The sequence below is a fragment of the Urocampus carinirostris genome, chromosome 2 (assembly GCF_059441175.1).
Source record: "Urocampus carinirostris isolate Australia breed hairy pipefish chromosome 2, RoL_Ucar_1.0, whole genome shotgun sequence".
NCBI classification, from domain to species: Eukaryota; Metazoa; Chordata; class Actinopteri; order Syngnathiformes; family Syngnathidae; genus Urocampus; species Urocampus carinirostris.
The window spans coordinates 25025522-25052979 of NC_142350.1; the positions used below are offsets into that span (position 1 = coordinate 25025522).

The following is a 27458-nucleotide window of genomic DNA, read 5'->3' on the forward strand; positions in this document are numbered from 1 at the left end:
ACGAGGTCCGTTGGTGTGACTCCTTCACTGTAAACTGCAGTATTAATAGTATCAACTTCGCACGGCTACAATTAACTCCGAATGAAAGACTGCATAAGGTAATTGCGCAATTTCGATTTTGTCTCCGGGCCATATGTACTCGTGACAAGATCTGTAAATGGCTCGTGAGCCAAAGGTTTTCCAACCCCTGTCTTCGAAGAACCTAGAGGTGTGCAGACCTTGAAGTGGGTTACACTTGAGTATACCCAGGAGTGTTATGTCTAATCTGGTATCATACAATGATGATATCAATCAAGACAATTCATTTGAATGAAAAAAACTTAACCCTCTTCAAAAAAGAACAGATTTTGTCCATCTCGCTAAAGGACATCAGAACGAAACTAGAAATGAAGAGTTTTAACACACTCTCGAGGCCGAACCTCTCTCGCCTGTGCAATCAGAGATGGTTCACCTCCCTGTATTTATTTCTCACCTGGCAATTTTCCAAAATGGAGAAGCAATCTCTCGTGGAACGGACATCTCGAGCAAAGTCATCTGGCGAGGTCGATCCTTTTAAGTTCGAGGGCAGGAAGGACACGTGTGTCGCCACATAGTCTCTCCCTTTCGTCGGAACTCTTTCCTTTGTACATTGGATATTTAAGAGTGTGTCCCACCAAAGACTTTTACGGAGAACTGGATTTGGGCTGGATTGATAAGCCTCCTCCACGTCTGGAAAGCCCCTTTCAGCTCAGGGGCCAGATGCTCGACAAAAACATTCTCACAAGGGGCCGCATCACTTGATTAAAGACAAAGAAAGAGGGGGAGAGGGAAGATAAGGAAAAGACCAAGAACAAGAAAAAAGTGAGAGAGACAAAAGAGAGAGAATGAAAGTGAGAGAGAAAAGGGATGGAAGGAAGAGAAGAAAAGAAGAGCAAGAAAGTGGGAGAGACAAGTAAAGACAGAAAGAGATATAAGAGAGAGAATTGATGGAAAGGAGAAATAGAAAAGAATAGAATATTAGAAAGAGGGGAAAAGAGGGGGACAGAGAGAGATAAAAAGACAGAAAAGAAAAAATTGTATGAGAGGGAGAGAAATACATAAAGAGAAAGTAAGAGAAAGAAATGGAGGAACAGAAGAAAAAATAGCAAAATAACAGGAGAGAGAAGTAAAGAAAGAAATGGATAGAAAAAAGAATAGATGGAAAAGGAAAAATGGATAGGAATAGATAGAAAGAGTAAGAGAGAAATAGATGAGAGGGAGAGAGAGACACATACATGAAAAACAAAGTCAGAGAAAGAAATAGAAAAAAGAAAGGGAGGAATAGATGGGAACAAGGCAAAGAGGAATAAATCGGAAAAAGATATGGAGGGAAATAGATCGGAAAAAGAGAGAGAAAAGAGGGAGCCAGAGAGAGAAAGCGAGACAAAGACAGAAAATACAAAGTGAGGTAGAGAAAAAAATGTAAGCAAAGAAGACAAAAGGAGAAAGAGAGAGAGAGTCATATACATCCCCAATCTAAAACCAGTGAGTAAGGCAAAATGGAAGGAGAAATAAAAAGGAAAAAAGAGAGAAAATTGCACATTTTGTCTTTTTTGCTCTTTAATTCCTTTCTTTTCTTTCTTTCCCTTTTTTGCTTTCTTTTTCCGTACTTTTTGAGTCCCTTTTTCCTTTTTCTTTTGTTTTTTCCTCATTTTCTTATTTCTTCGCTATTTTTTTTATCCCTTTTAAAAAATCTTATTCCATTCTTGTTTGTCTTTCTTTGAGACAGGCTGAGTAAACATGGGAAGCAAAAGGCTGATATTTGCTCACTTTCAGCCTCTGTAGTATGTAGTCTTCCTTGGACTACACATGACAGCGACATCTAGTGGACAAATCTAAAACACTATTCCCTTAACTAAAGCGGAATGTTTTTATCAACGCTGTTTTTGTGTAAAACACAACTTGCTCGGCCCAACCTAGCTTCCAAGGCCCCCTACAATTAAGTTTGAGACCCCTGCTCTATTCCACATCAAGAACAACATTGTGTTGAGTCAGTCACTTTCTGGCAAGTTGACAGAAATTGCAATTTTCTTCCTTGTTTTGTTACAGACGTCGGAGGGGGAAGATATGACATTAGCGCTTCGCTGCCTCTGGATCCTTTGCTGTCTCTTACTGGTAAGTAACTTGAATATTTCTCTTGTGGCCTCGCATTTACTTTATATTTGGTTTAGTTCAGAATGAAATACTAAAAAAAAAAAAAGAAAAAAAAAAGCCAGGTTTTAATCTTAAAGGTGCTGTGCGTAGTTTGAGGTGTCATTAAAAAGTTTAAAATTAAATATTTTCTCTATTAAGTATGCATTATCAATGCCCAACTGAGTTCAAAGAGCTTTATATATCCCCCCTCGCCTATCTGCTTTTATCTTGCTTTTATCATCAATTTCCCGCCCACCCGGTGCATTATTCTTGAGCACAGGAGGCGGGGTGGTGGCATGAGGGGAGGAGAGGGATTTCATGCTCGTGCTCGAGGTTTTCTTTAATTGTAGGATGAAAATTGTGGAAACAAGAAGAGGACTGTTTCCAATAGTCAAAAAGCCAACCCAAACCCCGCAAAAGATGTGAATAAAGAAAAGTATTCTAGCGCGTCTAAGGATTTCGCATACTTGCACATGCAACAACAGGAGCTGCAATGACAATTACAGAATAACAGAAGATTTAACAAACTCGAATGAGGAGGCCAACTATTCGCAATTGTTCCGTCATTTACGTGCTTTTTATCATTTACGCTGCGTGACCTTTAAAGAGCATTGTAACAGTGCATGAGATTTATCAGATGATTAGTGTTTTTTTCTTTTAACAAGCCATGTCTATAATTTTTCATTTGAGATGAGAAATCTAATGTGAGTAAATGGTTGTAATACTAATTATTATTCAGTTGTAAGTTACTATTCAGTTACAAGTAACTTGTGATGAAGCCGACAGTCACTATGTAGTTGCCAAGACTCTTGTATTAAATTTGTAACTCCCTATGCAGTCACTCTGGGTTAATAAAGTCAGCTACTACGCAGTTGTTAGGCTACATGCATTGCAGTTATCATACCTCTTTAATTGAACTTGTTTGATGCTATGCAAAATGAGTAGGTTTCCATGCCCCTTAGGTTGAATTGTTTAATATATTTGCTTTTGCCCTGCCCTTTGTCATGGAAAATCTGTCAGTTGCTCTGCAATTGCCATGCCCCTTGGTGATCAAATTGATAGCTGTAGTTACCATGCACTTTTTGGAAAATGTTTTCAGTCCCTATTAAAATGCCAAGCCCCAAGTCATTGTTTTGGGAGGATTCTATAATTGTCCATAAGTGGTTTCTTTCCAGTGCCCATGCCTTTTTATTCAAAGTATGTAATTGCTTTACGGTTGTTATGCCCCTTGTGACAAGTGCTAAGCACCTTTTGATGAGGACGTTCAGTGTCTCTTTGCAGTTGTGGTGATCATTGTGTTGTTAGTGTCCTAATTTTGGCCCTTTGTGATACCGTACTGATATTTGTTACTATCTAGTTGCTATGCTTCTTAAATTGCTAGTTGCTATGGAATTGCTTTACCCTTTGTTAAAGACTTTGTTAAAGAGGTTGCTTGTTTCAATGTTGTTGTGGTGGGCACTATGTTATTAGTGTCCTACTATTGTTATCTTGTGATGATAATGTTGTCAGTTACTGTGCACTTTTATGAAAGCATCGTAATTAGTTATGTGGTTCCTAAGCCACACATGGCAATTTTTTCACTTGCCATTGTGCTGTTGTTTCCCTGCAAATGAAGCTCTTTGATCATTTTTTGTGATAGTTACGGTCTTTGCAGTTGCTATGCAGTCGATAAGAGCCTAGTACTGAAGTTATCCTTCCCTTAAAGTTATGTTAACCCTGGTAAAGGTAAGACAAGTTAGTCGTTATGCAAATGTTACTCTAAATAGTAAGATGTTTTCCCTTGGACCAATATATTTGTTGTATATTACATTTACATGAAAAGTGAATGCTCCTTTCCCAAGTCTTTCTCCATTTTGTCGCTTAAAGCCATCTTTGGTACTTCTCACCGCTGGATCTTGGTGGTGGCCTGGTGGTCGTATGTATGACGTCATTTACTTCAATGTTTGGAGTGACATCATATGTACGGCTGCTAAACCGCTACACGACACGTCAGCTCGACCCGGCATCTAAAGCACTCGTCCAATACAAAAGTCTCTCTCAAATTGAAGTCTTCACATCTCCTTAACTATGAATGCTAGTAAATAAAAGGTGTGCCATTTAAAAGATAATCACACAAAGTTATTTTGAAAGGCTATGGGTTTTTTAAATTTATTTTCAGACACGTTAATGGCTTTCACCCAACCAGGATAGGGGTTTTGTTTGCTTGAATTTGTAAAAAGGTGAATCGTGGACCGTTGTTTATCGTGCATTAGGTAGAAAATTGTGAGAGGAGCCACCCAAGAGGAAGTTCATAGTGAAATGTCATGGTAAATTCATAACAGATGGGTGCAGATGGGGACAAATTTACGAGATGTTTTTGAACAAGTTGGAACTGCTTTCCAAGCACAGCCCATGGAAATCCACCAGGAGAGTCAGTAGGGAACTCCAGTGTCCTCCAACAAATGTTTGCTTGTCTTAAGAAGACTCCTGTGTAAGATCAGGCCTCTCCGATATAAGTTAAAATTTTTGAGCATAATCTCTTTTGAACCTGTTACAACGAGGCCGTTTTGACCCCCCTGGCTGGATGGGCGACCACAATAGTGTAAGACTAGGTGCTATCTTGGATAAGACAGAGTTCTTAGGCACCATGCTGAAAAAGCCTCTCTGCTGTGTATTCAATCTTTTAGTTAAAAGAGATAATATCTCGTGGTTCTTATTTCTAGTATAGCGAGCATTTAAGACAAAAGAATTGGGCTCTGAGGTTAAGGTGAACATTTCAACTGTACATACAAGACACAGTTAGTCCAACAGATGAAGGAAACTGTTAAAGCAGCTCGTTGTGAATTTTGCAAAAGATGGAAGATGACGGGTTTGACTTCTGGTTTATTTCGATCGATGAGACTTTCCACGTAAATGGCAAAATTAACTAGCATAACCCTCACATTTGTGTTCCTGAGAACCTACATGAACCTCTTGAGCATTAGTAAGGCTCCCCAAAGGTGTTTTGTGCTATGTCGAAGAAAGCTTTCTACGGACCAGTCTTCTTTGAAAGAGCAGCAGTCAATGTCGAGAAGTACCTCAACATGGTGGAAAACTGGTTAATGGGGGGGGGGGTTAAGTTCATTCTGCAACATGATGGGGTTCTACCACACTAAAGCCTCAGGGTTGGACAGTTTCTGAACACAACACCATCAGAGAGATGGTTTGGAAGGTCTGGGTAGAATGATCACCATCTCCGATCTCCAGACCTCACACTATGCCGTTTCTTTTTTAGGGAATTTGTGAAAGAATTGGTGTATGTTCCCCCTATCTCTAGAGACCCGGATGAGCTGAAGGTGCCAATAACAGAAGATGTTGCAACCATTTACAATACAATGCTATCAAATTAACAATGGGCTTGATGTGTGTTGTGTGACCAATGGTGATCACATTCAACATCTTTAAACATACCATGTTGAGATGACAAGCTTTCGTAATTTACGAGATGGGTTTTTGACACCTTGATTAGTTTCCTGGATATTCAATGGCGATATGTGCCCGAGATTTTTGGAACACCCGGTATTATGACACTGGAGCTATTCAGATAAGGGAAATGGATAGCAGCTGAAAAAATGACTTATCTATGCGAGAGTAAGATTTGCTTGCGTCGTCTCCCCCCCAGCCAGCAACTTTAGAAGATAAGTCACAAACAAAATGGCTTTGTCCCCTTCAGTGAGCTCTATTATCAAAATCAGTATTTCACCCCCGCAGGCATTTTCATCCATCGCCACCTCCGTACACTAACAATACAGAGCAGATAAGAATCCTTTGAAGAAAAGTACTTTCTTTAGAAAACATATTCGGTCGAATATCAAAACAGCCGATGATGAAAGTTTGAAAGCGGCCGACGGTCCTTCGATCGGCTTTGAAACCTCCCATTAGAATTTTCAAGATTAGACATCATCTCATTATCATAACTGTGTGAAATTGACACATTTAAATGACATTGCTACCGTGTGGAGACCGATTCTGATTTTCCTTCTTCTTGGTATCGTCTCTGCAGTGCAAGGTTGCCGCCAAGTCCGTACGGGATTCGTCGCTTGAGGATAAAGTCGGCAAGGAGAGATGGGATGAGGACGGACGAAATCCATTTGAATGCCTCCATACGTCCCACGGGGACAATCGGCAAAACGGAAGTGGTGAGGGTACCCAATTGAACAAAAATCCTACCCAGTGTTTCCCATACCGTAGGCAGATTGTGGTTGGCCGCCAGGATTTAATTGTTCCTGCCAGTGTCTCATAAACTCATAACAAATATGGCTTCGCTATATGTAGATAGAAAAATGTGAAATTAATCTAATAACTTTATGATTTCTCCCTGTATAAATGACCGCAAATTCCATGGAATTTATTTGTGCTATGTATCTCTGTTAGTGAGCGTCTCCTCCCGTGCTAAATCAGGGACTTAGGTGTTTTTCCTTCCCGCCTGCACTGCGATTAGACGCCTGGGTAAAACAGGACATTGACGAGCGTCGCGTTAGCCTCATGTTGTATATTTTTCAACTCTTAGCGACCAGAAACAACTGTGGACCAGTAATGAGTAGTTCTCAGCGGTTCTGTCACAAGGTTTCGGACAGACCCAAATGCAGGACACAAGGGGATGGAATACAAGGGATGTGATTCAGCCCTCTAGGAGGACGTTTATTTAAAAGCATCAAAAAAGTTCTGGTAATCTCCATCTTGAATGGTCACAAGATCTGAAAACACTTGACGTAAACAAATTGCAGTGCAGGGCTTAAGCATGTGGCTTAAAGTCCGGTGCGGTTTGTACGAAAACAAAATTGAGTTTCGTTTCTAAATCCGAGTATGCGGCTTTTAATCAGGTGTGCTCTGCAGTCTGGTTTTATGGTAATTTAGTCAGTATTATCTCTAGAAAGCTCAAAGTGTGATTTCTGTTTTTAGTGGGTACCTTCTGCAGAACAATGTGGGATGGCTTTTTGTGCTGGGAAGAAACTGCAGCAGAAACGTGGGTAACAAAGAGATGTTCCGGTCCAGACGCTACCGGTAAGATAATCGGAAATACGCTTCAATTAGGATAAAGAGTATAAGCAGTGCTTTTGTTAACTATGGTTGCAAATGATGCATTTGGAGTTGAAACAAAAAATAATAATCTTGACTCATTTACTGCCATTAACGAAAATACATGTCATTAGGGTTAACCTCTTTACTACCCATGACATCATGAGCCCGGCATTCGTCTGAGTGCTTGAAATCATTGAAAATGCTTGAATTTATATGTTGTATTTTAAGGGTTGAAAAAGGTGCTTGCATTCTAGGTGGAGTTCTTGTAATTGCTTAAAATTGTTGGGATGTTTCTCAACGAATCTGCTTTAAAATCACGCTAACATTGCTCTCTTGTGACTTTGCTTTGCCTGTTTGACCTGTTTACGGCCATGGCACCCCGAGAACGCCCAATCTCTGGAAGCTAAGCAGGGTTAGGCCTGGTTAGTACTCGGATAGCTATCCACCCGGTAATACTAGGTGCTATAGACAGGTCATTTGGCACACACTCTGCTGCAACAGCACAGAATTTACTCCCCTGGTACGGTCGGTGAAAATGAATTTCCATAAGGGGACCAAATAAATTGAATTATAATTATTATTATTTCATTTCTTTTCCTCTTGTGTTTAACTCCGGCTGGCATTTGTTTGTATGTTATTGTCCTACTAAACGATATCGCCCCCAATGGGTCACGCCCAAAAAGACTGGTGAATTTTTCACCTAAACAGGGTACTTTGAAATGTGTATTAGTGCAAAAATGATTTATTAATTAAAAACATTTTTTATGGCCCATGCAAAAAAAAAGCTAGTGTTTCCCAGTGCTTAAATGTAATAGGAAGAACTTCCTGCAACTGAAAATGTCAGCTACAAAGTATGCAATTTACTCAAGATCTAAAAGTCATATGTCTGGAATGCACAGGCATGATTAAATATCGCCCATATAAAAAATGTCACAGATATATTTGTAGCTCTGCAAAACACACGATTTGCACCAGCTCTCTTCTTTTAACGGTACTGGAAGAATTGAAAATTTGGCTTTGAAATTCTTTTAAAAAGTGCTTGAATTTGCCCATGAAAATGGTGTACGAACACCGGTAGCTGTCAATCGTTGAAAAGAATGCATTTGTTGCTCTCAATTGTCAGGTAACGTGACCCGATTCTGTAACGGACGTGGCCAATGGGTCCAAAAGGGATGGGCTTGCGGAGAATCCTGGAAAAACAGCAGCGAGGTATTCATACACGGGTTGAAATCACCCGAGGGACATTTGTTACTCTTATCTTCCGTGTACCTACAGGATGCTTACGACAGTTTCAAGGACAAAGACTCTGTAAGCATGGAAGAGAAAATCCTTGAGAAGAAAGAAAAGTGTTTGCTGAAAATGAAACAGGATCCACCTCGTAATCAAAGCGGTAATGTGTTTGTTGTGTGCTATACACCAGAAATAGGGCACTATAGTATTGAGTTAGAAATATGAGCCAAGGAGAAAAAAAACAATGATTTAGTGTACTTCTGTGTCTGCAGAGAGAAATGTTTAGATCCAATAACTTAGCAATGCATGAGGAAAGAAGATATCCTTTTATTCTAACATGAATTTATTAACAAACATTACTCCAAGAAACTCATTCACTGCCTTTTATTTCAACAGCCGCCAATAACAGTGAAGAACGAAATGCTCGAAACATCGTTTGCTGTCATTGTTAGTGAATCAGTTATAGGAGTATATTATGGAAATGGTCACGTTATGCCCCTTTTGTGATCACTAAATCCGAGTATATTGATAATAATACTATTCAAAAACCAAAAATGCAAACGTGTTTTTATTTGCAAGCCAAATTCATGATAAAACATTTACAAATGTGTCTTTTAAGACAAATGACAATGATCTCTACATTATTTGAATGTACACAATGAAGTACACGATATTTAGTCATTAACATATTTTTTTATGGAGGAGGGGTCTGCAAAGGGACACTGGGCACAAGAATGGCTCCAAACAAAATTTTTGCTTTTATTTTTAGAAAACAGAAAAAAATAGCACAATTAAAAATGATGATTTGAATGTACACAATGTTTTATCTAAGAGGGACACAAAGTGAATGGCACCAAAACAATCGGGTCCATCAGGGCTTCAGTGTTTTGCCAAAGAACACTTCCACATTTCACACGAAAAAACCGGGAATCGAACTTGCGACCTCTTCGTCACAAGACGACCGCTCTACAATAGACTTCACGCTTCACCCATTTAGTCACACACTCACTTACGGAAAGCGGCGTCAGCCACGCAAGACGCCCACCTGTATATCAGAGGTATGAGGGGTTTAGTGTCTTGCCCAAAAACACTTCCACATTTGACTCTGAGGAGCCTAGAATCGAACCTGCAACCTCTTGGTCCCAAGACGAGCGCTCTACAATGTACTTCATACTAGTGGGAACCCTACCTGCTTATGGGGGGGTGGGGGGAACAATAGGGGTTCATTGTCTTGCCCATGGACATTTCTACCATCATCTCGGATGATCCGGGAATCGAACGAACCTGAAACCTTTTCGTTACAAGACGACCGCTCTAAAATAGACTTCACGCTTCACCCATTTAGTCACACACTCACACACGGAAAGCGGCATCATCCATGCAAGGCGCCTACCTGTATATCGGGGGGTATGAGGGCTTCAGTGTCTTGCCCAAGGACACTTCCACATTTCACTCAGAGGAGCCGAGAATCAAACCTGCGACCTCTTAGTCCCAAGACGAGCACGCCACAATGTACTTAACACTAGTGGGACCCCTACCTGCTTATGGGGGGCAGTGCCTTTCCCAAGGACACTTCTACAATTATCTCGGAGGAGTCGGGAATCAAACCCGCGACCTCTTTGGTCCCAAGAGAATTGCTGAGCTACCGGCATAGTTTGTGTTCTGGAAGCCTACTTCTAATGTTGTTATCCGACAGGTTTGTTCTGTGGCCGGATTTGGGACGGATGGCTGTGCTGGGACGACACGCCGGCGCAAACGTACGCCACGCAGGATTGTCCCGATGTCTTTCAGGGTTTGGAAATTTTGAATATTTCTCACGTCTAAACGCTACGGGCCCGATGTGAATCGTCTTTTTCCTGTGGAGGAAGGGCAAATAAATACTGCGGCCAGGACGGGGAATGGTTCCGCCATCCGCAAAGCCTCAACTTCTGGACCAACTACACGCTCTGCACCGGCAACTACCACACAACCTCAAGGGTAATGGCTTTCTTTTTCGATCTCTCCTAATGGCAAACCCAAGAGGTGGGGCTACTCACCAGTGACATTAACTGGAATACGTTTTGGGACGTTTTGTACTTCTAGGACAGGGGGGGTCAAACTCAATTGAGCTTGGAGGCCAGAAAAAACAAAAAACTCGCTGGGGCCGGACTAGTAGATTAAAGAGAGAAAAACAACAGAAATAAAATAAGAGGGAACTGCGAAGGATAGAACAGAGAGAGAGAGAGAAAAAAGAGTGCAAAAGAAAGACATAGAGAAAGAATGAAAAACAAAAGCGTGAGAAAGAGAGAGAGAAAAAGGAGAAAAGTAGGAATAGAGAGCCAAAAAGGAGAAAACAGAGAGAAGGAAAAATAGTGAGAGAGAAAAAAAGAGAAAAGGAGAGAGATACAGAGTGGTACGAAGGGAAAAATGGAGTGAAAGAGAAATTAAAAAAGAGATGAATAAATTAAGAAGGAAAGTCAGAAAAAAGAATGAGAAAAGGCTAAATTAAAATAGAGTGAAAAAAAAGAAGAGAAAAAAGAGACAGATATAGAGAAAAAAGAGAGAGAGTTAGTGTAAGAGAGGAAAAAAGAAAAAAAGGAGAGGTAGAGAAAGAGACGGATAGAGAGACGAAAGAGAAAAAAATAAATAAGACGAGACAGATGGAATGAGAGATAAACAGAGAAAAAGAAAGAGAGGAAGAAAGAGACAATAAAAGTAAAAAGCACAAAAGAATGAGAAAAAGTAATATAGCTTCAGTTGCTTTGCAAGTTGGTCCTGGCTTTGACAGCCTCAAGTGGACATATTTTAAACTGCAGCGGATTTTTCCTCTGTGCTTCTCTGGGCGCTGTCTTTCGAAAATGAAAATCCTTGGCAAGCTGCCTGTTTGACACCTGTGTTCAGCGGGTATTTTCAAATCACTATACTTTTTACTTGGGTAAATGTATCAAGAAGAAACTACTTACTCCGCTACATTAGGCCACATTGAAGCCGTTACTTAACACCCCCCCACGTAAGTATGCGTCTTTCTTTCCTATTAAGGCACATTTATTTTGTCAGGGACCTCCTTTCTTATTTTTGCATTTGGCCAGTGACCCAAACATCCACCAAGTGGCACTTGTAACCAGGGTTTTCACTCAAATGTACGTGCAGTGTATAAAGCTGTAGCCTCACACACACACGCACACAAATATACCACAAAGGGTTCATCCAAACAAACTGTTTTCTGGGCACAGACTTGTAATATATTGGATGGACTGTTATGAGTTGATGATCTGATTGAAGGGTTGTTTAAATTTTTATTTCAAATAAATAACATGTTGCTACAGTTACTCAGTACTTGTGTAGTTTTTTTCACCAGGGTTTTTTCTTAATTTTACTTAACTAATTATTTGGATGACTACTTTTGACTTCTACTTGAGTCAAATTGTTATAAAGTAACACTATGTGAGTTAAATTTTTGGCTACTATACCCACCTCTGGCAAACCCATGGTGCTAGGTCCAGGGTTCGTATGGGTACATTCAACCCTTGAAAATCCTTGTTTTTCAATTTGAGTGAAAAGCTTGTCAATTCCTGAAATTGTTGCCATTCTCCTCATGAAGTCCACTTAAAAATGACGCTGACACTGCTTTTCGGGGGCTTCGCTTTGCCATTGCAATTCTTTTTTCTTCGTGATTAATGGCAGCTGGCATTAGTTTGTATTGCATTGTCCTATAAAGCGTCATCACCCCCTACAGGTCGCGTCCAAGAGTGCAGGTGCATGATATGACATTATGATATGTGTATTAGTGAAAGGATTACGTAAAAATTATGGACATTTATTATATGGCCATGGCAAAAATGAAAATCATGTGATAAATTGTAGTAGCAAGAACTTCCTGCAACTGAAAACGTAAGCAACATATTACTGCTATTTTTCGCCAACACCTATTTGGGGAGAGATTGGTCTTAAAAACAAATATAATAGCGAATTACTTTTTTCTAAAAGCAAATAAAAGCACCTGCAAGATTAAAACTTGCATATATAAATGGCAGATATACAATATTTGTGGCACACTTTTTTTTCCAGTGCTGGAGAAATACGAACATTCAATTTGAAAGTCCTTAGAAAAGAATTTGGCCATGGTGTACGAGCAAAAAGACAATCATTCAAAATGGTATGTATTCTAAGCACGTAGCAAGACCGTTGTCGTGCAAATGCATTTCCCTTTCAATCCATTCAAAAAAAAGCAATGAAAACTCATTTTAGTAATGGCAAAAAACATTAAAGGAAAGGAAATGGACATATGTTGTGTTTTTCTTGTTCTTTGTTTGACTTTTGACGTCACGTCAGAGGCCACAATCTTGAGTCTAAGTGCACTTGCTTTTATCTGCGCTTTTGCGTCAATATTGATTGGCCGAGCTTTGTAAAAGAAGGAAAATGGCGCTGGAGGTAATCACCTTTTTATATGTACAGGCTCGGGGAGTAACGGAATACATGTAATGGCGTTATGTAATCAGGATACAAAAAAACAAAAATTATATTTTGTTACAGTTACAGAAAAAAGACTTCCTCACATTACAAGTAACCAGGGTTCCCGAGGATCCTTGAAAAGTCTTAAAAGGCATTGCATTCATTATTCTAAAAATAAGCCCTTCATTGGCATTAGAATGTCAGAAATTACATGTTTTAAAAGTCTTCAAAATATGAACTCATCATTAAGATTTGCTTGATTTTAAACTTGTTTTATGGTTCTCATCTGACTTGGGGCTAGGGTTTAGAATCTAAACTTTAGGCTCCTTATTAGGGTATTAAACTGAATTTATGGTTTTGAAATGGGGTTCGGCTAGGGTTACAGCTAGAGTAAGGTAGGTTTAGGGTTAGGAACTAGGGTTTGAACTCCACATAAGGCTTTCTAAACCGAATGTAGGATTCCAAAATAGGTTTACTGCTTGGGTCAAGGTTTAAAAACTGATTTAGGGTTAGGAACTAGAGTTTGAGCTTCACGTTAGGGTTTTAAACTGAATGTAGGGTTGCAAAATAGGTTTAGAGCTAGGGTTACGGTTTGAAACAGGGTTAGGGCTAGGGTTAAATGCAGAGCTATGGTTTGGACTGCAAGATAGGGTTTCAAACTGATTTTAGGGTTCTAAAATAAGGTTGGGGTTTGAAACTAATGTTTAGCCTCTCTTTCTTTTGATCGGCACTGGATATCCTCTTTAGCGGTACTGGGGAAATTGGCTTTCAAAGTCCTTAAAAAGTGCTTGAATTTGGCCATGAAAAAAGGTGTTCAAGCCCTGAATCCAGTCACATTACTTCATTATCATAGTATACGTATTATGTTACTGATAACATTTTTAAACAGGTAACTAGTAACTGTATGGGATTCCATTTTTAAAGCGATGCTCCCAACCCTCTATAAATATGCCTTTATTTTGAATCCAACAGAAGCAAAAACTGCTGGACAGTGAATACCAATGTGGTCTGAAAATAAGCCAAGAATCGGCGTTTAATCAATCAGGTGACAAGCTGCTGAAACGCAAAAGAATTCTAAATGTGTTTCTCAGAAAGGGAATGAATTTTATTTTTGGTGATGCTGCAGGGCTTTACTGCAATGGGACCTGGGACGGATGGCTTTGCTGGGACGTCACGGCAGCAGGAACCTACGCCTTCCAGAACTGCCCGGATTTCTTGTCTCATGGAGAACCAACAGGTCTTTTCAATATGGCTTTTTTTTCACGATTGGAGAAGTTGTCAGGTTTTTAATTCACTTTTAATTTGAAAGGTACATTTATAACAGAGACAGGTAACAGGGGCAAGAACTGCAGATGTTTAAGATGAAAATGATAAGGATTTTTAGGACTGACCAGTTAGGAAATGATTGATTGATTCATTGATGACATATTTCTTTTTGCCACCGGCTGACAGACAGGAAAAACCCGGCGCTTATCTTAAAATCCAAACACTTTTCACATTATTTTAGTCATGTCATCAGAAGTATTTAGAGTAACATAAATCACATCTCGTCGTCACAAAAGAGAAATAATCATGCATGTAAAATTTAGATCAGCCTAATCATAATCATTTTTTAAAATTTGGTGTTTCATTTCTACAAGAAGAGCCAAAAGTCAATCTTGATCCTAAGAAACCAGTCTAGCTGGTTTATCAGTCAGTGGTTTCTGTTTTGACGTTGAGGACCTCGAACTTGATGTTAAACTTGTTGTAGAGGTCACCTTTCAGTTTGTGGAAGGCATTCAGTTGCACCTGTCTGATCTCTGAGCCATTGGTCTGATATTTTCCTCGGCCATGTCCACAAACTTCACGTAAAAACGCCGGCACAAAATCCTCCAATGAGAATGAAGAACAACGTCCCCCAACGTCTTCAATTTCCAGTTATTTTAAACACGGATCAGGAAAATACTTAAGGTTAGAGCAGACAGCCTTAGATGGATTGAATATATTCAAATGTTTCTGAATTAGTAGTAGGTCAAAATACTTTGATTAACACCTTGCAAGAGTTACAGGTGCTGAAACTGAAATCAGGGATTTTTTTTTCAATTGTTCATGCATAATGTTAAGAAAACAGCTTTTCTTTCCCCGGGAATTGTTTGATCCTGCTAGGTTTTCAAAATGAATTCCATAAAAAAGGATGAGCAGGTTTTTTTTTTACAGAATATTCTGGGCATAAATGAGCCATTGTCATGATTGCTGATGCGAGGCACATGTGCCCGCTCCTTTGGCGGCAACTGCCTCGGACTCTGATTGGCTCTCTGTCACTATTTAAACCCCCGTCTTTCTGTCACCTGTTGTCAGTCCATATGCGAACCTCAGTTTACGCTGGGCAAGCTTTTCGACCCTGACTCACTCCTGTTTTGGCTCCCGTCTGTTTCGCGGCTTCGACTCATTTTCTGATCTCGACCACATTTTTTGCTCTCTTGTCCCGGCTACTCACCCATTTGTTCCGCTCCTGACTCCGCCATCGCTTGCCACGGAAGTACCACTTCCGCGTTCAGAGCAACCTGCTCCCCGCGACCTGCGATCACCGGATCGTGTGTGCAATCCTTTCCCCTCTTCCCAATAAAACTTAGAGAAATGTACGCAAGTGGGTCCTGTCTCTGTTCTGGTCCTGACAGCCACATTCAATGGCTGTAGGAGTTCATACATGCGAAGACTGAGGTGGTTTGGGAGTTCTGTCAATTACAGAAATACTAAAGTATCCGCTAGTTGTTACCTGAAGTGCCTGGAGCTACTTACTGTGCTGATTTCAAACGGGTTAACTAAAAACCATTCTCTTTATTTCACTTAAAGTTGTTCAAAATACTCCCCTTTTTTAAAGACACAAACCGACTTCCTCTTTAGCTCAGCATAACGTAGCGGTTAAAACCCATAGCCCTTCTGAGCGGCATGCCTGACAGACAACACAAGCATTCCTACATTTATACCCCTACAAATTAGCCTGCGCTAACCCATGGATGAAACATTCAACGTCACGTCCAGCATCAATCTTATACAAAAAAGGCAGTCCATAAACTGATTGCAAAGTAAACAGGGTAAACAGGTCCCAGTTGACAGAGCACTGCTCTACTAACAAAAGCCTCGTCATCCGCGGGAAAATCTTGCTTAAACCACTTAACATTCGCATGAGGAAATCAGTTGCATTTCGTTCAATCTTTTGCGCTGGCATTCAGGAATGTGCATGTTTACACATCTCCTCATTAGCTGAAATTGATGTCTCCTGTCTCATTGTAAGCAATAGACACTTAAGGTCACTTCTGATTATCAAATAAAACCAAGCTGAAGTTATATAATTACAGTTATATAATTTTAGTCCTGAATAAATCACATAGTTACTACAGGCAGTGACATATTTGAATATGACACCACTACCTTTGCTCTCTATAGGAAAAGTGAGCAAGTACTGCGGAGAAGACGGGGAGTGGTATCGCCACCCAGATTCTAACATGGCGTGGACCAACTTCACACTCTGTGTGGTGGATATTTTGGAAAAGATCGAGGTGATTTACGTTTGCTTGGGAAAATTGCAAGCCTTCCTACTTATAAAAGTCCCCTGGGCCTTAAATCCACTGTTAATACACAGTTCTGGTTGTTTTAGAAAATGGCTCGATTCGACAACCTATGATATAGGAAAAGTAGGACTATAGAAAAGCTTGCTGTCCTAAGAGAAAAGCCCGCTCAAGGAACACCTAAATAGTATCATGTGCAATGCCCATTTGTATCTGAGAGAAACAAGTCGCAAATACCAACACTAAACAAAGACTAAAAGTAAAACATTACAGGAAAACAGCAACTGCATTGCAACTGTCAACATCTCCAGTGGGGAAATCTTTTATCAATGAAAAACGAATGTACTATCTGCATAACAACAACACACTTAGAGTGACTAGAAAAAAACACAAAGGGATATCGCATCTGCATAGCAACTACAAATTAAAAGTAACTGGAAAAGACTCAAGTGACATAGCAACTTAGACATTTGTTAAAAAGATTTGAAAGATCTACATCACCTTTATAAAATAAATCGGACTGGATAAAGTATAGAAAAATGATTGCATGGAAACTGAATTACAACTATAACCAAAAGACGAATTATAGGGAGACATTGCATCTGAATATAGTAACAATAACCTAAAAGTGATCGGACAAAGTGCAAGACGTGTAACAGCTGCATGGCAACTGACAACATCACAAGTTGCATAAAACCTGCATGATAACTAAAAACGTAATGTGACTCGACTAAAAACGACCTATCCAAGTACTTTAGACATGCCAAACAAGAGTAAATCAAACACAAGTGCATAGTAACTGTATAGTAACTGCGAACGTCATCATCACACGAGCTGTAGAAGCTACATAGCTTATCTGAAATCAAAGTTACTACTAGATACAATAGAAAAGACTTAGCAAGTGACAACTTCACTATAGGTAGCTCATAAACTTGCATATCGACTTGCATCGCAACTGTGCTGCCCTTAAGGCAACTCTTTTTTTTTTAATAAGTTATTGTGTTTGAAATGTAATACACGACTAAAAACGGACGTAAGTTCATTAAGAAGTGATTTACACAGATATGTTGTGTTTACCTGAGCTTCAAGTTGAAAAATATAGCGAAATAATACCACTTCCTGTTTTTTGTCACGTCCTGTTCTGCGAACTGCTGTCATTAGTAGTCTCACACAATGGCTGACTGGAGACAATGGCATAAGTTTCTAAAAAAAAAAGACTATATCTTGTGATGGTTTCTAAACGTGTTTTTCAACCAGTGTGCCAGGATTCATTAGTGTGCTGTGAAACCTTGTCTAGTGTGCCGCAGGAAATTGATCTCTGCAAAAGCATGCCATTGGTCAGTTTCTTTGCTCTCCTTCTGTAGTAGGCCAGGTCACTGCAATATTCATCCATATCAGTAGATGGCAGAAGACTAGTTATTTCTCTTTATATCCAAATGATCAGCTCATGAGAGTACAGTTTATTCAAGAACTTATTTTGTGTAATGAAACTCTTTAAGATTAAGATAAGACTGCAAGAAATAATAAAATATATCAAATAAATTAAAGATCTTGCACAAATGTTGCTGATTTTAATGAATATTTTTTACTCAAAAAGGTAAAACTTAGTCAAGAAAATGTTAATTTTGGGATAATTTGTGCTCATTTTAAGTATTTTTTTTCTGGGGGGGAAAAATTAGTAAAACTTCAATAACAGGTTAAAATCCAAACTGACAGCAAAAAAACCCAACAAATGAATAAACCTGTATTACTTCCTGAGCCACAGTGACCACAAATTGTATATTAAAAACACCTATATCAATTTAGAAACAGGATCATTTGAGTTTAAAATAAAGAAACGTGAATTTAACTAATTGGTTTTCGATGGATGGTGTGCGTGAAAATCTTTTAATGAAAAAAGTGTGCCTTGGCTTTAAAAAGGCTGAAGAACCACTAGTATGCATTGTAATATCCCTTTGCAGTTTTCACCATCCAGAGACAGAATGAAAGCTTCAGATACACGTCCTCTGTGGTCATAGTCCTTCTTTAGTGGTTTAGCTCAGTGTCACAGCGATGACACTAAAGCAACTAGAAAATAATAAATGCCCGTACATACACAAATGAATATGAATATTATGCATGACTAAGATACTCAATACCGCAGGGGGTGAGCGCGCAACTCTCAGGGGACGGTGAGCGAGACTTGGGTTCACAGATGGACTCCGAGCAACCCGATTTAGTGCGCAAGAAAATCCTGGACGGCCAGTACAAATGCTTCGAGAAAATGAAGAAGGATCCTCCCTATAACAAATCCAGTAATAACCTCGTCTCTCACCGCGTCGAGAACATAGAAAGGACTCTGAGTTGCTTTAATTTCTTGTCTTTTTTTTGGTAGAAGTCTACTGCAGTCGCAACTGGGACGGCTGGTTGTGCTGGGGGGACACGCCTGCAGGGACGTACAGCTACCAAAACTGCCCCAATCATTTTATCGACTTTGACCCTACAGGTAAGAGGGATCCACGGTAGGAAATTAGGGGGGTTAGAGGTCTAGTGTTAGGGTATATGGTTAGGGGCAATGTTCCCTCTAATTTTCCACGGGTCTGAGCGTTCACACAAAGTCGGGGAGCAGCGATTGAAACAACAGTGAGCAACCATAATCCCTAGTGTGGCAAGATAATTAATTATCAAACATGTCCAAAACTTGACATCAAGTTACATTTTGCTGAGTTTCCGGCAATGCAAAATTATTTTTCTCTTTTGAATGAATTGACTCGTGTACTATTGCAAAGGTTGCACGGCCTACAAATGTCATTTGTTCTTACAATATTATCACAAGATATCCATTTCTTTTTATTTCCTAATATATTTTGTCGCATAATATTAACGTTTTTGGGGGCTGATTTAGTCGGTTGTAAGATACAGAACTGTACTTAATCACGTTTTTTAGTGGAAGTACAATGTTGGCAACAAGATTCATTTGATATAATTGGAAATGATTTGAATGCAACACAAACTTTTTCTTCTTTTTTCCGTGTTTTTTTTTCCTACTTTTTTTTTTTAATTCCTTTAAAAAAAATCTCATTGTGTTTATTTTTTCTGAGCTGTTACTTTTTTCTTTTTGTTCTCTATTTAATTTTTTCCTACATTTCTTTCTTTTCTTTTTTCTGGCTTTTTTCTAAAATGTTTCCTTCTTTTTTCTCTCCTTGACTTGGTATAATTGGAAATTATTTGAATGCAACACAAACTTTTTCTTCTTTTTCCCTGTTTTTTTATTCCTTTAAAACAATCTCATTGTGTTTATTCTTTCCTAGCTGTTACCTTTTTCAGCTTGTTCTCTGTTTACTTTTTTCCTTCGTTTCTTTCTTTTTTTTCTGGCTTTTTTCTGAATTTTTCCTTCTTTTTTCTCTTCCTTTTGTTTCTTTTTTTTCTTCTCAGCTTTTCACTACTTTTTCATTTTGGTATTTTTTTCTTTTTTGTTCTATTCCCCCCTTCCTTTAAGTCATTTTGTGCATTATATTACATAATATTTGGTCATGTTGGGATTAAAGAAGCAAAAACAACCCGAAGAGCCGTTTAGGACACAAAAGAGCCGGTTCCTTTTAGTGAGCCGAGCCGAAGAAGCCGGTTCCCCGACAAACTCTACTAACTTTATTCAACTTCGTTCTCCTTCGACTCAACTTCAAAATACAGCATTTAGGACACAACGTCAGGTGAACCCGTGAATTTTTACCTTCATGCACTGTAACTTTGACTTGAGTCGCTTCTTAATTAGTAATTTTGAGCCCTGGTTTTGTGCGCTGGCTAGATTTTTTTGTGCGCACGCGCGCAGCTTAGAGGGAACACTGGTTAGGGGGTTAGGGGATGAGGGGGTTAGTTGTCCAGTGTTAAGGTATAGTGTTGATGGTGTCGCATACATACACATATATATATATATATATATATATATATATAAATAATCTTTAAAAAATCTATTTTTAGAAAAGGCAAGCAAGTATTGCGGCGATGACGGTCAGTGGTTTCGCCACCCGGACACCAACAGGACCTGGTCCAACTACACACTCTGCAATGAAAACACCAAAGCCAAGCTCAAGGTCATTGCCTACTCTTACAAATACTAGGAACTGATTTTGTTCTCATGAAGATTTGGATCTTTTGGACGGAAATGATGCAACACATCGAAATGGAAAATAGATCAGTTAAACTGAGTACGAGTTCCCATCGAAGGTCTCAATGATGAGAGACTGTCAATGTTGTCAGCTAAAAGGATGATTTGTGGTTTTGTGATTAAGATTTGGAAAAAAAGTAACATCCTGTTTTTAAGACAGGCTTCATCTGAAAGTGTAAAAATGGGTTATGTTCAGCCCATCCAAAGTGGACCAATTTTAAGCCTAAAGTTATAGGTCATAGTTATCTAATGTGATGCTAATGCTAACTGGCATGTAGTTGTTACTCTGCCCAAAACATGAGCTAAAACACAATATGTTGTTTTTAAAAGCAAAAAATGCGAGTTAGCTTAATACAGCACAAATGTCGCACCGAATCTTTTGGCGGTTGGATTTTGGGTTTGAAAAATTGAGGTCTTAAATTGGGTTGCGTTAAACCAATCAAACATTGTTCACATTCAGACTACAAATAGTCGATGTTTTGTTTACATTGTTGGTCCAAATTTAGGCCCCTCAAACGACTTGAAAAGAAAAAGAAAACTATTTTTTTTTTTTGAATAATTTGTGTCTTTTTACGTCTTTTCAATGTCTTCCCAACCATTTTCTGTGAGTGGGATTGTTTATAATAGGGTTTACCAGTAAAAACATTTTTCTGATTTTTTTTTTTTTACAATTTTTTTACATTTCCATTAAAGAAACAAGACCTTGAATTTTATTTCAATTTAAACTAATTTATATTTTAAAATGGAAAGCAAAATATAAATGTATATTTGTACTTAAGTGAAGACATTTGTTTTGATATCTGTCACATGTTGTTTTGCAGTCGGCCTACATCCTCTTTTACATGGCGATCGTCGGCCACGCCTTATCCATTATCTCCCTGCTCATTTCCTTGGCTATCTTCTTCTACTTCAGGTACAATTTTTTGTTTCTAGTAACTCCCCTGCGCTTGGAAACACGTATTTTCCATTTTTTTAAAAAAAAAGTGAGGTCTGGATCGTGAACACGGAAAATAAATCAGGCTGACAAGTCAGATTTACGATGGTTTCTGCTTAAGTGCAAATTCCTTTTATCTATTGGAGGCCAAAAGTAAGTTTAATGGATCCAGATGTGAGGCTTATCCAGGAATTCAGAGGTTACGTTTTGAGAAACAGCATGGGCATCATCAACGACTGGTGTTAAAGTTTGTCACACAACAAGCACTCCCTTTGAAAATGGATTTTCCTTTTTCCATTTTTGCAAAATCAGGATCAGGTTAGAGAAATATTAATACAGACAATTGAACTGAATAAAAATATCTATTTTTTTATATTTAGCAACTATAAGTGTTTTTTTCAGTGGTTTATATCTCCTGTATAATGATTATTTTATCGATTTTTTCTTGATTGACTGATGGATGTCCTTATTCATTTTTAAAGTTTTTTCTTTCGTAAACCTGTGAAGCCCTTTGAGACTCTTTGTGATTAAGGGCTATACAAATAAAAATGACTTAACTTGACTTGACTTTCGTGTTAACAATTCTTGCAGATCCTTAAAAGGTATTGAATTTATTATTCTAAAAATAAGGCCTTCATTGGCGTTAAAATGCCTTAAATCTAGTTTTCAAAAGTCTTAAAATGTCAACACACAGATTTAGTCATATTTATCCATTTTTTTCACTTCCAGGGAGTACAAAGTGTTGGTGTTTATATGATACTATACCCAAAAAGGGCCATAATTACAGATGCTACTTACGAATGAGATCCGGGCGATCGTTCGTAAGTTAAATTGGTTCGTAGGTTGCTTCAGTGCTATATATGTATAGAATATATGTTTAAGGGTTTAAATAAGTATGTTTAAGGTTTATACAAGTATGTTTAAGGCTTGTATAAGTAATCTGTATTTTGTACTGAAAAATACATGTTTAATAAAAAAAACATGCTCTATAAAGATAAATAAAGTTAAGTTTAACTTACTTGTGGAAGATGGGCTTCGAGAGTTAGGCTACTTCCTTCTCCATGGTAGAAAGTGGACAAAAAAAGGATCCGGGCATTTTCTCAACCGCATCAAGCTTTCTTATTCCACTTTCATTTCAAATGGAATGGCTCACCTGAGGATCCATGAAGGACGGTAAACATACTATTTATTTTTTGTTTTTGTTTTTTTGTACATTAAATGTGTTTTTTTTGTCGACTTTGTCTTAAATTTGATTTCTAAAGCATTAAACTTGCCTTAAGCTATGGGAACCCTGGTTAAATATTAAAGATACTTGAGAACACTGGAATGTTTTTATTCAACTTTTCTTGTGAAAATCCTGATGCGGCCCAGCCTCACCCAGACTCTGGCTCCATCAGCCATCAGCTAAATTCCCTTTGAGACCCCCAGTATGAGGGTTAGGTATTGAAAATAGGGTTCGGTCGTGTGCTTAAAATGCTTAAATTTTAATGTCATGTTTTCAAGGTTTGAATTTTGGGTGAAGTGCTTGTAGCTTGAAATTGTTGCCATGTTTCCTGGCAGTCTTGACTCTATAGAAAAATTCATCACTTCTGCCTAAAAATGACACTGACACACGTGCTCTGTTGACTGTGCTTTGTCATGACTTCTCGAGCTTAGGGTTTCGTTCAGGTGCTATAAATCCGTGAAAATGCTTGAATTTTAATGTTGTCAAGGTCGGAAAAATTTGTAATTTTTCGGTGAAGTGCTTGAAATCGTGTTGCCATTACCGTGTTTCCTGGCAGTCTAACTCGATCGACCAAACTTCAAATGAAGTAATTTGGTTTTAAAAGTGCGTAAAATTGTTGCTGATGGTGGCCCAAGTCCTCGTTATTGAAGCGTCATCGTCCCCTACTGGTCTCACCCAAGAGGACAGTTCTATTTAGAAAACTGGCTCTTTTGGCATGGCTCACTGAGAAGAGCAGGCTCTTTCAGCTTCCAAAAGCCTCCTCATATAGTAGTATATTATTAATAATAGTGAAACATTATGCACGGAAATATTTAGTAATTAATAATTTAGTATGTTTTGCAGGGGATCCCTGCCAGAAAACAATAAATAAAAATTCAAATATCCACGGATCTACACTTTTCTTTTAAATATAATACAATTTTTGTATTTTTACGCACTGAACAGATTTAAAGTTGAACAAACACAAAATCTTTGAAAATATAATTATATAAAATCTAAATTAAAAATATTATCTCTTCAGTGCTATAAATAAATGATAAAATGCAAACAAAAAACTATTTACAAGTCTATTTTTACCAACTTAGACAATGATCTTTTGAAAAACCCGCAAAAAATATTAAAATAATTAAAACAAAAAGCAACATCAGCAGTCGATTGAAACATTGAACATATTCTGCTTTGCGCAATCAATATCAACAAAATGAGTCCAATTTTGGCGCATTTTTATCTGCTTTTTATACACACAGTACTTTTTTTTAACCCTAACCTGAAGATCTACTTTACAATTTCATTGTTAAGATTTTCGCAAACTATGATTTCAATCACGTGTCTCCAAAGTGGTGCTTAGGGGCACAAGAGTGCCCCTAAGGAAAGCTGAGGTGCCCACGGAATTGTTCTAAAAAAGTTCAACAATGCTGGTTCATTATGATTTTCTAGGAAATTGATTTTATTAGTGGTTGAATGAGTCCATTTACCCTAGTTCCAATAATTAACCTTGTCTTCACTGGAAAACAACACTGACCAGTTGATGAATGTGCTGTATCTTAGTCGGATCTGGAGGCTTCTCCTGCTACTGGTAACTATGGAAACCAGTACTTACTGTTTTATGTGGGGGAGCAAACCCCCCCTCCGTGAAAAGTAGCGAAGGCTTCAATACTGGTATCGTTATTGCCTATTCACGCAGCATTTTGGCTAAAACGATGCATCTCAGAGATGGATGCCATGGCTGTGAGTATTTTTTTGCTGATGCGTTTCATTTTTTTCTATGTGACTACCCAGAAGTCTGAGCTGCCAACGAATCACCTTGCACAAGAACCTCTTCTGCTCCTTCGTGCTGAATTCCGCCCTGACCATCACCTACCTGGTCTCTGTGGTCAACAAACCCAAAGTCGTCGATAGAAACCCGGTGAGTTCATTGACGTGTATGATTTACACGCGGGCACCACATTGGAGACCCCTGCTCTATTGTAAAAGTAACGAGTTTATTTCAGTTACTTATACAGAAATTGTTGTGACAAATAATTTGAAATTTTCGGCGCAGTATTCGAGTCGGTTGAACAAACAGGTAGTTGTCTAATAGAACCATGTCATATTTATTGCATTTTTCTCCTGCAATGAAGGGCAACAAAAAACAAAAGATAACCAACATCATGACATAACAACATAAAAGGAGTTTGATAAATGTAAAAAAAATATATATATATATTTTTTACATTTTTTAATAAATGCATTAACACTGAAAAACACTGGAAATAAAATGAAAACATTAACAAATCTACAGCAAAAAAACAAAACAATTTTTACCTTTTTTAACTTCAACAAATTTAAAGTCCTCAACGGCATATTGACCAATCATAAGAGAAAAAAGGGTCACGAAGGTGATTGGCGGGGAGCCGGTTCCCTTTGTACACTTTCAAGAGTCGCCTCATTGAGGTGTGTCGTTCGCAAATGGCGCGAGTCTGTTGCCTTGGCATCCACAGATTTGAATGGCCCTGGTGGCTTACATCTGTGGCGACTCAGCCCTCATTTGCCTTTTCTTTCAGTGCATATGTAAATATTGTAATGGTGACATAATCCCAAACGAGGTGACATAAACAACTCGTAGGAGAGCGGCACACCGCTTTACAGGTTACAAAGTAAAGTGTTCCTGGAACAAAAATACTTTACTTGGTAATCAGTACTGCAACCAGCTATTCATATAAAATTCCCTCTCATTGAAAATAGTCGATAAATTTACCCTGGATCAATTCGTGAACCCTGAGTCCATCAGTATCACATCGCTAATCACGTCTTTCAAGTAAAGTTGGCATTTTTATATTTCCCTACAGAGTACAACTCAAAACAGTTACCGTGGCACCATCTCAAGCACAGCGTGCCAGAATTTCTGCCCAATGATATTCTGCCAATTTATTTACTTGCATTTAAGCTGTATTTACAACTATACCTGAAATACTAAAATCAGGGCCTCAGCTTAAATGCAGAAGTCTAGTTTTGTGTCCCTAGCAAATGGGAAACGGCGCATGGCTAGGAGTTGTGGCTTATAAGTGGAGCAACAAGCCAACGGAAAATCAAGGCAACAAACATAGGCACAGAATTAACAGTAAACATCTTCTGAATTTTGGGATTTTTAATTTGTAAGATTATTTCTACAACGCACCAGGCCCGGGAGAAAAACTTCTTAGACAGTACTAGGCAATGCAGGAGAAAATCTCGAAGTGGTTTGAAGCCCATAGACAAAATGGATATTGAATGTCTCAGCTAAGTGGTCGTTTGCAAGCGTTCATGCTTGCACAAGCCAAAATATATGAAGGATTTGCTGCTACCCTAGCTCAGTCTCCATTTTTTTTTCTCCTCCTTCTATGATGTGGCTATTTCTAAGCAATTTTAGGTGGTCGACTTAAATGCCAGTATATACGGTTATTCGTAACTAGATGGTTACTTTCAGGGTAAGGCGCTACTTTTGGGTGTCCAAGGGCGTATCGAAATTACTTTCAAATGAAGTAACTCGTAAAATTTTCTTCTGTCAGGCGCCCAACACTGCGATTGTCCAGTGTCTGTTTTGCTTTTAGGAAAATCCCCGGCTACTTTAGGAGTTATAGGAATCTCCAAAATCAGCACGATAAATCTGTCCGGCAGTAATGCTCCTAGGCTACCAACAGTAAATAAATAACGCTTTCAGGGACTCATCCTCCCTGGAAAGAGTGCAAAGATATAGGACGGCTCTCAAGATGGTTCTCCAAAATAAGTTTGTGATCACTCTAAAAAACTCTAATGATAAATAAGGGTCAAAACGAAGTCTCCTACTTGAAAGCAGATGTGAGTGGGAAGGAGGAAAAGACATTTTTTGAGGAAGACTGGAACATTTGCCTCTAAGAAATAACATTAGCTGACACATAAGTAGACATTGGCCAGACAAAAACAACTTGACTGTAGATGAGTCTGGTAAAAAAGCCTGCTTCTGTATAGATTTAAAGCACTGAAAAATCAAGTCTGCTCTAAATTGTAATATATAGAATAGAATAGAATATACCTTTATTGTCATTGTTACAACATGGGTTGAATATATTGTGACAACGAAATTGGACGTGGCACTCCAGGTCCACACACACACACACACACACATATATATATATATATATATATACAGTATATATATTGGTATACAGTATCAGTATTCACTAAAAATGCAATTATCAATTTGCAATTCATAATTCTTTTCATTATTACAATTAGCAAGCTTTGATGCATACTGTAAACATCAGCGAAATCAGATCATTTCAGAGTAAAGAATGCAAAAAAAAGTAACCGGATTAAAAAAACCCTATGTTTAATGCTTACTTGAAAACTACAATTATGAATGACAACTAACTTCTTAAAACATTGTGATTTTTTCTGACATTCAATGAGGGATGCATTTGTAATTCCTCAACTGAAACCAAAATTGATTGCAACAAGAAGAGGTACTGTCAAAGTAAAACAAAGCCAAAATTAAATATGCACATAAATATTCAAATGATTAAATAATAGCAATATAGAAGCATGAATATAATAGATATTATAAACATAATCGATATAATAAATGCACTAAAGGTTTTTATAAATTCAAACATACTTAGTAAATATCCTGTCCCTCCTTTTGCAAATTTAAAATAAAAAACAGTCATTCTTAAAATATTTTTCCTACTGAAAAATATCAATGAATATATATTCTTTTATTTTTAGGTGGTAATCATATTTTATAATTTTTGGGATGAA

General features: G+C 38.3%; 1 protein-coding gene across 1 annotated transcript in view; it reads left to right on the forward strand.

The window, feature by feature from the left end:
* calcr (calcitonin receptor) overlaps window positions 1–27458 on the forward strand; it is a 69977-nt gene that overhangs the window by 34770 nt on the left and 7749 nt on the right. The window contains exons 2-16 of the mRNA XM_088325990.1: window positions 2068–2133; window positions 6173–6308; window positions 7072–7173; window positions 8315–8400; window positions 8467–8581; window positions 10118–10213; window positions 10286–10398; window positions 13825–13897; window positions 13979–14089; window positions 16279–16391; window positions 18544–18694; window positions 18775–18885; window positions 20358–20470; window positions 21366–21457; window positions 24483–24609. Coding sequence (XP_088182116.1) covers window positions 2086–2133; window positions 6173–6308; window positions 7072–7173; window positions 8315–8400; window positions 8467–8581; window positions 10118–10213; window positions 10286–10398; window positions 13825–13897; window positions 13979–14089; window positions 16279–16391; window positions 18544–18694; window positions 18775–18885; window positions 20358–20470; window positions 21366–21457; window positions 24483–24609 — 1587 coding nt within the window. The 5' untranslated portion in view covers window positions 2068–2085. The remainder of the gene's footprint in view (window positions 1–2067; window positions 2134–6172; window positions 6309–7071; window positions 7174–8314; window positions 8401–8466; window positions 8582–10117; window positions 10214–10285; window positions 10399–13824; window positions 13898–13978; window positions 14090–16278; window positions 16392–18543; window positions 18695–18774; window positions 18886–20357; window positions 20471–21365; window positions 21458–24482; window positions 24610–27458) is intronic.